This window comes from Talpa europaea, assembly GCF_964194135.1.
Source record: "Talpa europaea genome assembly, chromosome: 12".
Classification (NCBI taxonomy): Eukaryota; Metazoa; Chordata; class Mammalia; order Eulipotyphla; family Talpidae; genus Talpa; species Talpa europaea.
The window spans coordinates 6,452,031-6,467,197 of NC_140079.1; the positions used below are offsets into that span (position 1 = coordinate 6,452,031).

The 15,167-nt window shown below is 59.6% G+C and overlaps 1 protein-coding gene across 1 annotated transcript; it reads right to left on the reverse strand.

Annotated features, from left to right (window-relative positions):
- Positions 1-3,410: 3,410 nt before the first annotated feature.
- Positions 3,411-14,957, reverse strand: MIER2 (MIER family member 2; the record flags this gene model as incomplete). The annotated part of the gene is made up of 13 exons (XM_084249391.1): positions 14,870-14,957; positions 13,715-13,857; positions 11,766-11,891; positions 11,130-11,250; positions 10,544-10,635; positions 10,105-10,174; positions 6,581-6,729; positions 6,197-6,278; positions 6,033-6,127; positions 5,344-5,468; positions 4,996-5,123; positions 3,865-4,294; positions 3,411-3,432 (listed from the first exon to the last, which is right to left on the reverse strand). Exons 2-13 carry the CDS (start codon positions 13,847-13,849, stop codon positions 3,411-3,413), a joined length of 1,575 nt encoding a protein of 524 aa, XP_084105517.1. The 5' UTR covers positions 13,850-13,857; positions 14,870-14,957.
- Positions 14,958-15,167: the final 210 nt, after the last annotated feature.

The window sequence follows — 15,167 nt, forward strand, 5'->3', positions numbered from 1 at the left end:
GGACACTGAGTTCCCCCCCCCCCCCCCCCCCGACACTGAGCCAGGAGGTGTCCGAGGGCCAAGGCCACCTTTCCCAGGTGTGTAAAGTGAGGCCCCCTGGGCCCCATTCAGACACCCACCTTTGGGCTGAACCTTCGGAGAAGCCTTGAGAAGTGGCGCCACCCCTGAAAAGCCCCGCCTGGGCCTGGAAAGGCACTCAGGAGTCAGGCGGCACAGAGGAAGTGGCAGGGCTGGGCCTGGAACCCAGTACACCTGGCCCCAGGGTCACAGCCCCTGACCTCCAAACCACAGTCACCGTCCCACCCACGGCCCCACCCCCAAAACCCGGAGACACAGGGTGCTTCTTGGCCCTCTTTAGAAATGGAGGGAGCCATGGCCAGAGCACAACCCCTGCCCCATGGCCCCAGATCAAGCAGCTAACTTGAGCCCTGGCTCCTCCACCCTGCTTCCCAGGAGGATGAAGAGGCCCTTGGGGGTGTGTGGGGGTCCCAGAAAGACCGAAACTGTTGAAGTGGAGGCAGTGCACAGCTGATCCGACTTCTTTGCTAGACAGTGGGGCTGGGGGTGTAATCTCTGAGCCCAGTTCCCTGAGCCCAACAACTTTTTTAAAAGGCAGCAGAGAGCCTCCCTGGTGGCACAGGGTTAAAGTCTCAGCGCTATCAATCTGAGTTCAATCCCGGGCCAGGGAGCAACCCACATGGCACAGCAGACCTGTCTCACTCGCCGCTCCCCTCAGCACTGTCTCTCAGTAAACCCGCCTGTTCTGCTCCCCACTCTGTCTCTGGTGAATCCTTTCACACCTGAACCTCTGGCCTGTACCCCGGTTCTTGTATGCATAAATAACTAAAAATAAATCTTTTTAAAAAAAAGGCAGCAAAGATATTGGCTTTCTTTGCCAGACTCTCTCTCTCAAAATAACTCAGCCCATTCCCAAGACATGACAAGGTCCTAGATGGAAACTTCTAGACCAGGTTTTCCCATTTGCAATGTACCAGGTGCCGGAAGCACTTCCCGAGAAGCACAGCACTCAAGGAGTTTGGAGGGGCACATCCTGCTGGCAGCTTCCTCCGTACCGGGCCCTCCCCACTTCCTCCAAGAGACAGACAATCAGATTCACTGGAGGGAAGGTTACTCTGGTGTCTGGCAGGCTCCTCGGTGCCCGTGTCACCACCGATCAGTGAGCTTCTGGGCATGGAAGGCCGTCGGCCCAGCTCAGGCTGATGAGTGTGTGTCCAAGTGAAGAAAAGGGGCGGTGAGGTGGGCACATGGCGGGCTCCACCTCACCCGGCCCTCCAGGCCTTTCTGCACGTGCCTTGGGCCCAGAGGCCCCGCTGCACTGCTGGCAAGACCCGACGGCACCCGCCCCCGGTGGTGGGCAGCGCTTGACCAGGGCCAGTGCGATCATAAGGGACCCTTTCCACAGCTGATCTTGCAGGTAGCCAGGGAAGTTGGGGCTCGACCCATGGGCTTCCCCGGGCTGCCCGCACATGGGGCAGGCGCGGGGGGTAGGTAGTTCATTCGTTCACACGAGGCATACTGGACAAGGCACTTGTGCAGCACGCCCACAGCCCTGGCACAAGTACACCAATGGTGTCACTGCACTTTCCACTGTGACCTCTGTGATCCTGCCAGGCATGTTCACTAGGGTAGGGAAAGCGCAACATCATACTAGAGTCTAAATCTGTGGCTCACATGTCCCTACTACATGCTGGGCAGGGAGGCTGCTGGGAGGGACTCATCACAGGGGGTGGTGGGTGAGCATGGGTGGGAAGGCGCCCCACCAATCCCAATGGGCCACAGGAGCAGCAAGGCTGTGGGCAGACGTGAGCTAGAGTCCTCCCTGCCGACCTCAAAACCCTGTGCAAGGTCAGGACTAAACCAGTCAGCAGCACAGATTAGAATTAGGGTTAGGATTGGGGTCAGGCTCCTGCTAGCCTGGCGCTTTCACACCTGGAATCTACTCTGCATCGCTTTCAGGATGCACCTGAGCCAGGAGGCCCGCTCTGGGGTTGGGGCATGGCTGGCAGCCCAGCTGCGCGCTTCTCCAACCTGTAGATAACAGAGTTGAAGAGGAAAGTGAGCCCCTGCTGGGTACTGGGCTGCCCCCTGGACATGGGACTGGCTCCTCGGTGCCCGTGTCCCACCAAGCAGTGAGCTCCTGGGCACGGCAGGCCCTTGGCCCAGCTCAGGCTGATGAGTTTGTGTCCAAGTGAAAGGGCAGTGAGGTGGGCATGTGGCAGGTTCCACCCGACTCGGCCCTTCCTGCCTTTCTGCACGTGCCTCGGGCCCAGAGGCCCCGCTGCGCTGTCAGCGAGACTGGACGGCACCCGCCCCCGATGGTGGGCAGCGCTTGACCAGGGCTCCTCCCGCCCGCCTCACCAGATCCACATGAGGCAGGCAAGGGCTTCAAATCAAGTTTAATAAATAAAACAGCAAGGAGTTCAAGGCAGTTGTCACTTCACAGTGTGGTCCTTGGTGGGGTGAGAGGGAAGGTTGAGTCCGGCTCTGCAGATGGGTTCCGGCCATTGACTCGGTGACACCCAGGGGCAGGGAGCACCGCCCTGCCCCGCTGGAGGACCCCACTCCAATTTGTAAACAGAAGCATAAATAAAAGGAGGGAGGCCAGGAGGATAAGGACCAGGACCCCAAACCATCTCAAGGGGAGTTTCAACAGAAAGACGACCTTTGGGTCAGGGGAGCAGCTGGAGCCCAGTCCCTCAGTGTTGCAGGCAACAGGGCCGTGGAACCAAGGGGGGTGTAAGTCACCTGTCTCCTGAACCCATGCCCAAGGCTGCTGAGGGGCCCTGGGGAGAAGGGGGGAAGCAGGTGGGGTGTAAAGTGCGGCTTTTCCTGAAGTGGAGAGAGCGGGCAGAGGTCAGGGCGGGGCTGGGCCGACATCGAGGTATATGGCTCTGTGCCCCACTGGGTTTGGCACCGAGTAGCAGCTTTCTACCGACCCCTGGGCTGGAGCAACCTGCAGCCCTGCCAGCCGTGGGGAGATGGAGCCAAGCAGAGTGCCAAGGGCGCCCCGGCGAGGCTGCTGGTAAGGGGTGGCATCCTGCCCTGTCTCCCGTTCCCCTGACGTGTGGCAGGGACGCCTTTCCTGCCTCTGCTGGCTGGATGGAGCTGGGACCTCTGCACCCAGGTGCCTGGCGGTCCCGGGTCCCATGTGGGGGCGGCAGCCTGGAGCTGGGCAGTGGTGCCGGGGGTTGAGGGTGCCAGTCTGTGAGGGGGGAGGGGGAGGGCCAGCAGCCTGGCCACCGTTCACCCCAGTCTTTGAAGTGTTCTGAAGCAGAGAAGGCATACCCAAGGCCCATGAGGAGGGGAAGGGTCGGAAAGACTGACAGAGGCAGGCCCTGTGGTGACCCCAAGTCCAGTCCAGGCCACACACGCCCACCTGCAGCCAGGGATCAACAGGTCATCACGTTACAGCTGTGGGAGTGGGAGAGACCAAGAAAGAGACCGAGAGCGGGTCAGTGCCATGCCGCAGGCCACACGGCCGGGTGCCGTGGCCGAAAACACGGCTCCCGCCCGCCCCCCCCGCGAGGACTGTCCTTCACACTCGCTGCCTGACAGGCCCCAGGCAGCCAAGTCCGTCCCTGACCAGGAGGGCTGGTGGTGGGGACCAGGGCGGGAGGAGCCTAGCACTGGCCCGTCTGTACCTGTTTGGATTTTGAACCATATGAATGTATTACCTAGTCAAAAAAATAAATAAGCCAAATTAAAAGTAGAGAATAAAACTAAAGAAACAAACAGAATCTGCTCGGTGGGGCCATGCCATCCTTGGGCCCTCAGGCAAACCCCTCCCGATCCCCCAGCTCAGCGTGAGGTGGGGGGCACCAGCAGGGGCAGGGGCACACTCACTGTGACAGGGGCTCCGAGTGCAGCCCAGGAGCCGGGCACGCTGGGTGGGTGGCCAGGAAGGGATTCACGTCCCCAATGCCGATGAGTCCAAACTCTGTGACCGACAAGGCCACCTGCGCGGGGCCCTCGGCCTCCTCAGGTTCTCCATTCATGTCCACGTGGTTAGAGATGAGGGGCAGCTCCTCAGGGAGGGCCCCGGGCAGGGTGAAGTCCACGGCCATTCTCGGGCTCGTGCCGGGCTCCAGAGCAGAGGTGGCTGGGGGGTAGAAGGCCGGCTCGGCCAGGGCCGGGGGCCGCTGGGGCAGGGGCACAGGAGAGGGCGCGTCCAGCTGCTGGAACGGACAGAGCCCCGGCTCCAAAGAAGGAAGGCCGTGCGAGCCCTCCCGCGGCTCACCAAGACTGCCCGCCGTGCTGTCGACGCTCAGTGGCTCTGTGGAGGGAGAATGCCGCCTGAGGCAAAGGCCCACAGCCACGCCAGCCATCCTGGGACCGAGCCACCCTAGCTGCGCACACCCTCCACTTGGCCTCCAGGCTACAAGCCTCGCAGGACTCCTGCCGCTCAGGGGGCCCAGCACAGCTCAGGACGCCGCCGCACACAGATACGCAAAACAGACACGCGAGAAGCGGCTGTGCTGAAACTGCTCCGGAAGGCTGGGCCTCCCGCTTGGAGGTCGGAACGCAGCAGCTCAAGAGTGACGCTGAGCACCAACAGCACGAGCGCGGGGGTGCCACGGCCCTGGCGCACAGGCGCACAGGCCATCCGGGAACCGCACCCTCCGGGTCAACCATGGGGGTAACCTGAGCCAGAGAGCAAAGGCCCAGGGAGCAAAGGCCCCGACCTCAGTGCGGGTCACCTTCAGACACTGAAGCCCCAGCCCAGGCCGTCTTGCTCCCAAGCGGCCCTCTGGAGTGGCGCAGACACTATCTGATCTTCCTGCTTGGCAGCAGGGGCTGAACACCCCCTTCATGGGGGCCCAAAGAGGAGACCCCATTTCGGGGCGTGAGACCCACACACGGAAAGCCAACGAGCCTCAGTGATTTGACAGCGTGACAACTAGTGGGGATGAAGGGGTAATCCCAGCGTCCACCAGTGAGGAGGGGTGCCCACAGTGGGGCCCACCCCAGTCTCACCTGTGCGCATCTGTGCGAGTGGTTCCTGGTCGGGGTCTAGCCCGTCGGCAGTGGGGGGCAGGGACAGAGAGGAACGAGGGCAGCCAGGGCCATCGGGGTCACTACCGTCCAAATCCTGGTCTGTGTCCCTGTGGGGGACGGTGCCATGAAGGAAAGCAGGAGCATAACTCCCACGATGCAAGTTTTTGCACCCCCAGTTCCCATTGGTAGCCGCACTCACATGGTCCCGGCAGGCCCCAAAACTCCCACTGGTACCCCCACTCCCGCCAGAGGCAGCACATGACACTCTGGAGGGGACCCAGGACCACCGCTCCCCCCACCCCGAGTTCCCACGGGGAGCTCACGCACGTGGTTCCCGACAGGCCATACTTTCGTCGGCCCAACCGAGTCTGCTGGGAGAAGTAGTCATAGCGCTCTGACTTCTTCCACAGGTAGTAGTACTCCACACACTCCCCCACGGAGCGAGTGCGGACCTGAGAACAGCAGCACCATCTCGGCCTGGGCCCCACGCCCACTCGTCAGCCCCTCCCTCTGCCTCCCCAGGTGCCCCCACCATGCCCGACAAAGCAGCAGCACCTGCCCCTCCTGAGCGTGCATCACGGGGGGCAAAAGACCCGTGACCGTGGTTTGAAAACAAGCTCCTGGTCCCCACAGAAGGCCCAGAAGGGGTCAGCGCTACGGATCAGCAGCGGGCACTGACCCCACAAGCCAGGTCCTGAGAAACGGCAGGGGGCCTATGCCAGCGGGAAGGCAGGCACGACTACTAAAATTCACCTTTAGGAAAATTCTTTCCCAAACTGGCACCTTCTTTCAGGGGCTGACAAGAGCCCAGCAAAGGAGGCAGAGGCACCCACAGTCAACAGCCAGGGGCACACAGCACCAAGGTAGGAACCAGACGTCAGCCCCGCCCGTGCACCCTGCCAGGAGCCTGGGGCAGTGAGGCCCAACCTCTCGCGTTGGGTGGCCAGTGCCAGCTCTGAGCCCCTCCCGGCCCCAACGGCCCCAGCGCGGCAGTGGAGAAGCGCAGCCGGCCTCACCTTGTTGGCCTGGATCAGGTGGAAGTTCTTCCCGTGCACCCGGATGCCGTGCTCGAAGTTCCTGCACTCCTCCTCGCTCCAGGCACAGAAACCATCTGGGGGGAGAGGGGGTGTCAGTGGCACCCAGGAAGAGCTACGGAGCGGGGGGTCATCTGGCTACTCACCTCGGATCACCTTCACGTTGAAGCGAAGCCTCCGCAGAGCCTCCTCCACATTGAAGTTGCATTTCACCAGCTCATACAGCGCCTAGGGGTGCAGAGACCACTGCCACTGCTGCCCCACTCCCGATGCCCCCGCACCCCACACAGCAGGGGCAGGCACCCCACCGCCAGGGCAGGGATGCTGGGGCAGGCCATGTTCAGACCACCCCCAGGGAAGGAACCTCAGAGGGGTTCAAGCCACCGCGGCTGGGAGACATGAGGCAGGTTTACACCGCCAGGGTGTGACTCCACTCACTCTGGGACCATTCCCTGCACCCCCACTCGGGCCTGCTGATCCCTTGCCCCGAGGGCTGCCCCCACCCCTCTACCCCAGCGAGGCAGCCCCACCTGCTCGCTGTCTTTCACCATCTCCCCCTCCGGGAGCTGCCCAGCCGTCTCGTGCCACCTCCGCTTCACCGCCCGGTACAGGAACTCCTCCACCTCCCGCTCGGGGAGCATGTTGGGGTCCCAGAGCAGCTGGTCTTCGTTCTCATAGACTGTGTGGAAGGAGGGCTGGGGTCACAACGCAGCACAAGGACGCGCCCCGCCCGACATGCCCACAGCACCAACAGGTGCCCCCCCTCCCCGCAGGCTGTCAGGGGGCCCTGCACGCGCGCCTGGGTGCCCCGCTGAGATCGTGCATGCGCGCCTCGGAAGATCCCCGATGACGGTTCAGGATGCAACAGTGTCCCAGGCTACGACGTCATCTTCAAGCTTCATTTTGGCTTTTTTTAAAATTTTCTTTCTTGATTTCATGAATCCAAAGTAACTAAGTGATATGTTAGCGAAGGCCAGGCGGGACAGACTGGATGGAAAACTTCAGCATAGAGCTGAACCTGCGGGCAAGTCACATCCCACGCCCCGCGGGAAGGGCCTGCGAGTGAGCTGACCAGCCCGCCGACGGCGCGAACAGCCCCTGCACCTCACAGAAGACGTGGTTCATGAGAGCAAGGAGAAAATTCAAAGAAAAATCAAAAGGAAGCTTGGAGATACCACTATATCCTACTATATCCTAAACAGTGGAAGCTACGTATGCGCCACAGGGGAGGGGCGCAGAACGGGGCCGAAACAGCAACCACCACGGAGCGACGCCCTGCTGACTGCGCACACATCTGCCAGGGCTGCTATCGCAGATCTGCAAAGAGCTCAAAACTCAACAAAACGAAAATAAACAAGCCAATCAAAAAATGGGCAGTTCCCCAAAGACACACAGGTGGTCATCGGGCACATGAAAAATGTCCACTCCCGTGATCAGGGAAAAGCAATCAAAGGCACAACGCGACACCAGCTCACACCCGTGAGAACGGCCCAGGTCAAAAAGGCCAGAAGCAACAAGCGCCGGCGAGGGCGTGGAGAAAGGAGCACCGTGTGTGGTGGGCGGGAAGGCAGCCGGGCCCAGCCCGATGGGCAGCTGTGTGGAGGGTCCTCGGGAGGCCACAGACGGATCTGCCATATGGCCCAACAATTCCACTCCCAGGAATCTACCCACAAACACCAATTCAAAAGGAAACCTGCCCTCCTATGTTCACTGCAGCACCGTTCACACCAGCCAAGCTGTGGAAGCAAGCTGAGGGCCCAGAGACAGAAGAGCGAGCCGGGAATGAACACACGGTGGGCTACTACTCAGCTATGAGAAAGAGACAAAGTCTTGCCTTTTGGGACACACACGTCTACTGTCAATAAAACTAATAATGCTTTAACATTAGACCAACTGTAAGAAAACAAAATAGGGAAAAGCTCCACATAAACAGAGCCCTAACAATATGTTACATAACAGCTACTGGATAGAAGAGAAAATTAAAGCAGAAATAAAAAAATACTCCGAGATGAAGGAAAATGACAACACAAGCTACCATATTCCACAGGATGCCGCAAAGCAGTCTGAGAGGGGAGATACTCCCAGTACAGGCCCCCATGAAGAAGCAAAAAATCCAAAGTAAACAAATTTTTACTACACCTAATGCAAACTGAAAAAGAGGAACAAGCAAAACTCAAAGTTCACAGGAGGAATAACAAAAGCACAATGAACAAGAGATTTGAAAAAGACCGTATAAAAGATCAATGAAACTAACAGTTGATTCTTCAAGAAGATAAGCAAAACAGACAAAGCTCTAGGCTAACAAAGAAAAAGGAAGAGAAAACACTAATAAACAGAATCAGACACGGAGAGGAGAACTGGCCACAGAGAGCAGAGGCGGGAAGGATCCGGGCCTCACCACAAAGCAGCGCTGCGCCGCAGAATGAGATCACCCTGGACAAGCCCCCCGAGGGGCAGTTTACTAAAACTAAACCAGAAAGAAACAGAAGAGCTGAGAAACCTTCACAAGCATAGAAATTGAAGAGGCAATAAAAAACCTCCCCAATAACAAGTCCCGGACCAGACACCAAAACCTTCGCACTTTACCGCGCTGCCTACAGCGCCGTCTCCAGCACCCAGCAGGGGAGACGCCCGCGTGCCTGTCAGAGGAGCCCGCGGCAAGGTGCGCTGCGGCCACACGGGATACTCTCCGCTGCAGGAACGGGGAAATGCAGCCATGTCCCGCGCCAGGGAGGCCGCCGGGCTGCTGTGTGTGTGAGCGCACATGTTGCAGTAAAGCAGAAATCACAGGTTGGACTCCACTGAAATGAAAGACCACAAGTGGAATAAATACCTCTGCTGCGGCTAACTGAGGCCTCAAACCAAGACAGAACCTCCCAGAACTGGAAAAAGAACCCACTGTAGGTGGGAACGGCCATGAGCGGGCCCTTCGCCGAAGAAATAGTGCCAGTTCCTCATCAGAGAAATGCACGCTGAAGGCACCAGGAGACCCCGTCACAGAAGGGCTCGAATCGACAAGACAGACAGCCCCAGGGTGGGGATAGCCTTGAGCAGGCATCACAAACCAACAGTGGGTCCAGAACAGAGGGCTGGCCACGAAAGACACCCACACTGCAAATCACGGTGACACCCCGGCAGCAGGAATGGCCAATGGGGGACAGCGAGCCGCAGCACAGATGCGGGAGGGCTCTCCCTCTGCGTCCCAAGCGTCTGCTCCCTGCAGGGCAGGCAAAGGACGGATGACAGATCCCAAGGCAGGGTCCCAGACTGAGTTTGCACAGCCCTGGAGCCCTGTGAAGGTGGGGCCGAGGTTTCTGAGGAATGTCCTTGGTGTTGTCAGACTCAGAGACCCAATTCCACCAGCTCCTATGACCCAGCTTAGCTGCACCTTCCCGTCAGCCATCTTTCACCAAAACAGTGTTTACGACGCAGCAAACATCCCCCAAGCCCAAGTCCCCCTGGCTCCGAGACGTGTTCATCTCTTTACTGAGGGTCCGTCTCCCTTGTCCCCTCCCACCCCAACCTGGCTGCCGAATCATCTAGGCAAGATTCCTGTGCCAGGAGGGCCAGCCCCAACTCCTTGTCTGCAAGTGGAGGTGACAATCCCTATCTCAAAGGCGAGAGAGGCCTGGTTGACATTCTATGGCATCAATAGACATCAACTCAAGATGGTGTGTGCTGAGACAGGACCGGGGCAAGGTGTGACCTGCTGGCCAGTTCTTCCTGGTCAATGGGTGCTGATGAAGAGGGGGGAGCATAAGGGTGGGGGAGCCAAAGGAAGCAAAAGGGTGCAGGCTGTGCAGGGTGGCAAGACCACAGAGCACGAGCTGCGGGCAAGGACATAGAGGGGCCCAGAGGCAGCGAGGGCAAGTCTCTCCACATCCTCCCACCCCAGCCTTGGCCCTGAGCACCCTGCAAGCTCAGCACCCCTGCTCGGGGCAGTGCAGGACAGTCACCTGGCCCGAACTGGGCCCTCACTGTCCCTCCGAGGACCTGGAGCTGCCCTGGCTGCATATGTAGCCAGCTCTACCCGCCCCATCACCAGGCCACTTACTCTTCTCACAATGGCGGTTCAAGTGCAGGTTACTGAGGTCAGCTTGGAACTGAGGCCCCACCATGATCTCCTGCAAAAGCAAAAGTCTGGAGTCAGGGCAGACCACTGGACACAGCTTAGCATGTGCAAATTGCCCCGAGAAGCCAAGCCCTGCAGTCAAAGGGCAGGAGGCAGAGGATGGGACAGGATGGGGAGATGGGGGGAGCAGCACGACTGTCACCCCATCCATCTGTCCAGGGCAGCCAGCCACGTGGGATGGGGCAGGGGCCGAGGACCCAGGCTCCCCACACCCAGCCCAGCAGCTCCGAGAACAGGACTTCAAGGTGCCGACACTGCGGCCGAGTCCAGCCCAGATCACACCTGGCGCGCGGCAGGCTCAGCCCAGCCCCAAGAGGAGGCCGAGGCCGAGGTGAGGACCCAGCGGGGTGAAGACACCCACCTTCTTACATTTGTTGGCAGGCAAGGGGTCCTCCTCCGTGTCGGACGAGGCAGAGGAGCTGGGTTTTTTGGCTCCATCCACCAGGAAGCAGGCTTTGGGGAAAGGAGGGCAGGTGAGGCATACCCAGGGCACTGCGCGAGGAGATGAGAGGATTCGTGCGCAGACACCGGGTGCTCCTGTGTCCGTTCTCAGCCTAAGTCTTTCTGGGGCTCCTGTCTCCCCAGTCCTAGCCTGGGAGCTGAGTTTTTACTGGGGGGATGTGTTGGCTCCCTGTGGCGGCCTCCTCACAGCGTCTTCCGCAGGAAGGGACCCCGGGGCCTCCACTGCCTGCAGCCTCCACCCCCCTCCCCATCACCTGACCCCCGTGCTGTGCCCCTCCTGAGAAGCAGGGTGACCCAGGTCTTGCCCAGACGGTGGGTGAGACCAGGAAGACCCTCCAAGAGCTGCGGTCGCTAAGCCACAAGTCCTGGATTCCTCACACATCAGGGCACGGCCTGCCGCATAGGACAGTCCCAGCAGCCCAAAGTCCGCACCCACACACCAGAGCTGGCTCAGCCAGCACGAGAGGAAGGGGCAGGACACCTACATCCACTCTGGTTGGGGAAAAGGTCAGAGGCCTCATGGGAGGTCACGGACGGGGTGAGGTCATCGGCTGAAGACTGTGTCTCTTCTTCTTCCCCCGAAAGCAAATCCTTCGCTATTTGTTCCTTGTAACAAAGAGAGTAAAGAACATTTTTGCAGTTTAACAATCTGTCTCACTAGTAATTCGAACGATGACTGCTCCAGTCTGGGGGAGCCTCCTTCCGGCAGCACCCAAAGGGTCCAGTGCGTTGTTCCTCCCTCTCTGCAGATGCAGAGACCAGGTGCAGGTGCGGGCCAGTCAGGGACCCTGCAGAGACTGGGCCAGCCCCTGAAACCACACCCTGAGGTCTGGGAGGGGACACTGAGACTGCCTTCACAGCCCCATCGCTGATCCTGCACTGTGCATTCAGTTCGGTGACAAGGCCCTCCCTCCTGACAGTCACCCCGTGACCTGGTCAGCACCCAGAGGTCAGCACCCGGAGGCCAGGACCTGAGAACCTGGCCAGGGAGCATGCCCAATGGTTTGCTCCCACCCAGCTACATTTCCCCAGGCCAGCCTCTGCTCTGCCCCTCCTTTGGCCCATGGTCAGGGTATTTCTGTCCCAGGCCTCCATCCCCTGCCTCCGCCATGACCACTTACCTTGTCCAGGGTCATGTCCGGGAGGTGCACTGCAGCCTCGCTGCCCTCACTTTCCCGGTCCGAGATGGGGTCTGACGCCTCGTAGCCGTAGAGGGCAAGCAGCTCGTCGAGGGGCATGTCACTGTTCTGAGGGAACAGGGCTCTGTCAGGAAGGTCTGCTCTGGGGATTCCGCCCCCTGCCCTGCCTGGGCCCCATCAGCCACCACAATCAGGGCCAGACCCTGGCCTAATCCCTCACAAGGACTCCCCCAACCCCAGGAGAGGACCAGACCAGCCAAGCATAGATTTAATTCCAGGGAAGCAAGCATGGCTCAACACCTGGACATCCACTGTCACAACTCATGGATCAACACATCAGATACGTGCTTCATGACAACGGTGAGAAAGGAATCCAGTGAACGCCAACATCCATTTCTGATTTAAAACGTCCTCAGCACACTAAGTAATGAGACGGAGGCCCCACCATGCAATGGAGTCACAGCCCGCCAGTGGGGCGACAGCAAGTAGCCACAAGCACAACAGGACAGGGAGTTCCAGGGCACCATGACCCTGGGCTGATGCAACATGACAAGAAACAGACACAAGACACTTACTTACTGGGAGAAAGGCAAAAATTCTCTCTCCCCTCCTCGCCACTACTGCCCTCAACGCAGCGACTCAGCCCACCGCACACCGCGCTCCTGAGGCCAGTGCCGTTCGCTCTCACTCCACTGACCCTGTGCGCTGCTGTCGGCTTCTAGTTCCTGGACACTCACTCCCTCATCCACTCAATGTGTGGGCAACTGACTCCCTCCACCTTCCACCTTAGCGGGCCCTCACTGTGGGGACCTCAAGTCAAGTGGGAAACCACCCAGCCTATTCCCCAGTCCCCCTTCTGAGGGCCCCCCCCCCAGGCCAAGTTCCTCTTTATTCTCACAGGACCCAATGGGGGAAATCAGCAGCTTCTACTTATAGGTTTGTTGGGGGGTGAATACAGTGAAGAAGGACCCCAGTTCTCCAGACCCCTTCATTACTGAGCAACGATGGCCCGTCTGCACCAGGAACAGAACCAGCAGCGGCTGAGCCAGGGGACACGGCATGAGGGTCAATACCTGCTTCTCACCAGAAACACCCACCAGGCCGTGGCCTTGGACTTCTGGCCTCCGACCTGTGAGAAACTAAACCTCTACCGTTTAAGCCCCCACTTCATGGTTTTCACAATTGTGTGCTGCTGACATGTTATGCTGTGAACTCTATCGGCACTTGGAGATCAACATGTCAGGGAGCCAATGTTTTGAAAACAAGAGCACACAGGGATGAAGACCCACTCCCAGCTCACGGCCAACGGGCTGTCACATAACCAAGCACAGAGAGTTCTCTGGACACGGTGCAGGATCCTCTCTGCAAGCACCCTCCCAAACCAGCAGGGAATGGTTGTGCCGCGTTCCAGATGCCCACCACTGTCTGAGAGGGTCGTCACCACGCCTCCCTGTTCCAAGCACTGCACAGGGCCAGATCTCCACTTCAACCAAAAGACCGCATCGTAACTGACCAACGTCGGCCTCAAAAGACAGCGGCTGGAATCTCGTAACGGCTACTTTATTTGGAGATTTAGAAAAATGCCACCCTCTTCTCCCTGTTTTTTTTGCTTGGGGAAAGTTATTGTTTAGTTTTCAGAGAAACGTCATCTCTTCCAGCCATGAGACCGCTGGTGGACAAAGCTCCTGAGAGCCTCGACTTTCAAGAGCATGAAAGCGGGTTCTGAGGCCCACAGGCCTGACAGCAGCGGGCTCGCCATCCAGAGCCCCGCTGTCCCACGAAGGCCGGACCAGGCGGGCCGTCCCCACAGCCTTAGCTCGTGTCACACCAGCGCTGTCACCGGCGTCTGCGCGGCTCAGGCACTGAGGCAGCCGCGCGGAGGCCGACACCCGCCCGGCCAGCCCGGCAAGCCCACCTGCGGCACCCGGTACCTGGGTGATGAAATGCTTCTCCAGCTCCTCCTCGGGCTTCTCCAGGCCACTGGCAGCCTCCTCACACTCCTCCCGGATGCCGTAGTTCTGCGACAGGATCTCTGCGAGGTTGAACTGGTGGCCTGCAGACCCCATGGACACCACTGTGGAGGGGGCCAGTCTGAGCACACCAATACCCCGGCCCCAATCCTTGTGTCTGAGGCTGAGGAGGCTGGGGCAGAGAGGAGCAACAGGGTGGTCAAAGGGCCAAACCCCAGCTCATGCCCTGTGTGCGTGCAAAAGGGAGGCTGCGTGTGCATGTGTGTGTGCAGCTGTGAGAGGCTGTGTGCATACCGTGTGCGGTCAGCCCACCACGGGACTCCCCACGGAATGCATCCTAGTGGGAGGGCACACCTGGCACAAGCCGGTACTTGGAGCTGTGCTCTCCTGGGGAGGCTCCGTGGCCCCCTGACCACAGGCACTGGTGATGTTCCAGGGGAGCAGGTGGACAAGGAAGAGGTAGCGCTGGTTAACAGGCGCAAAGAACAGAAGGGCGATGCCTGGCCTCCGGCACCTGGGCGGCGAGTGTGAGGCCCTGGGCTCCAGAAGAGCCGAGGTGATGCTTATACCCACCTCCACAGTCGCTAGGGGGAGGGAGCACTGCAGGGCAGCATGTAGGGCAGCAAGTGCCCATCCCATCTCCCTCAGCAGGGCCAGGCACAGGCCCCCATGGGTGGTGCACGTTAGCAGATTTGGGGTTTTCCCAAATGAACTAGGGTGTGTTCACCGCTACCTCTCCATGATGAGATCCAAAAAGTTGAGTTTTAAAAGAAACAAACAAAAAAGGAATAGAGCTCAATCAGCCACACCAAGGCGCAGAGGAAGCCAACGCTGACCTAGGTATGGCAGAAGGAGGTATGGCCCAGGGCTCCAGGGTGCCCATGCCACACTCACCCCTACTTCATCCATTCTCCTTCGGGAAGCCACCCAGCCACGAAGTGAGAGCCAGGAGGGCCAGGTAGGACCACCGGGAGGAGGCACCCCGGTCCTCGGCAGGGCTGCCCTGTATCCCACCACAGAACAGGGAGACAGTGCAGCACCGCCCCTAGACTAGCAGGAACAGCCAGTCTCACAACGGCAAAGGCCCCACAGCCTGGGCAGAAGGGAAGGAGGTACCTGCTGTCGTCTGCAAGCCGGGCTCTCCAGGGCACAGGCTACGAGTGAGGCAGGAGGCCACCCCAGGGCTCTGCCTCTCCAGCGAGGAGGCCTGCAAAAGAAGAGAGGGGGGCTAACTTGGGGGGGCCCAGAACCCACCACAGCACAGACATCACAGTACCGTATCGGACCAGCAAGCATGGGTCACAGCCAGCTCCCAGGTGATTGTGCTCCCTGGTGATTGTGAGGTACTGTGTGTTGGAGAGGGAGAACTCAGAACAGAGCCAGGCACATGGCCACTGGGAATGAGCACCTGCTT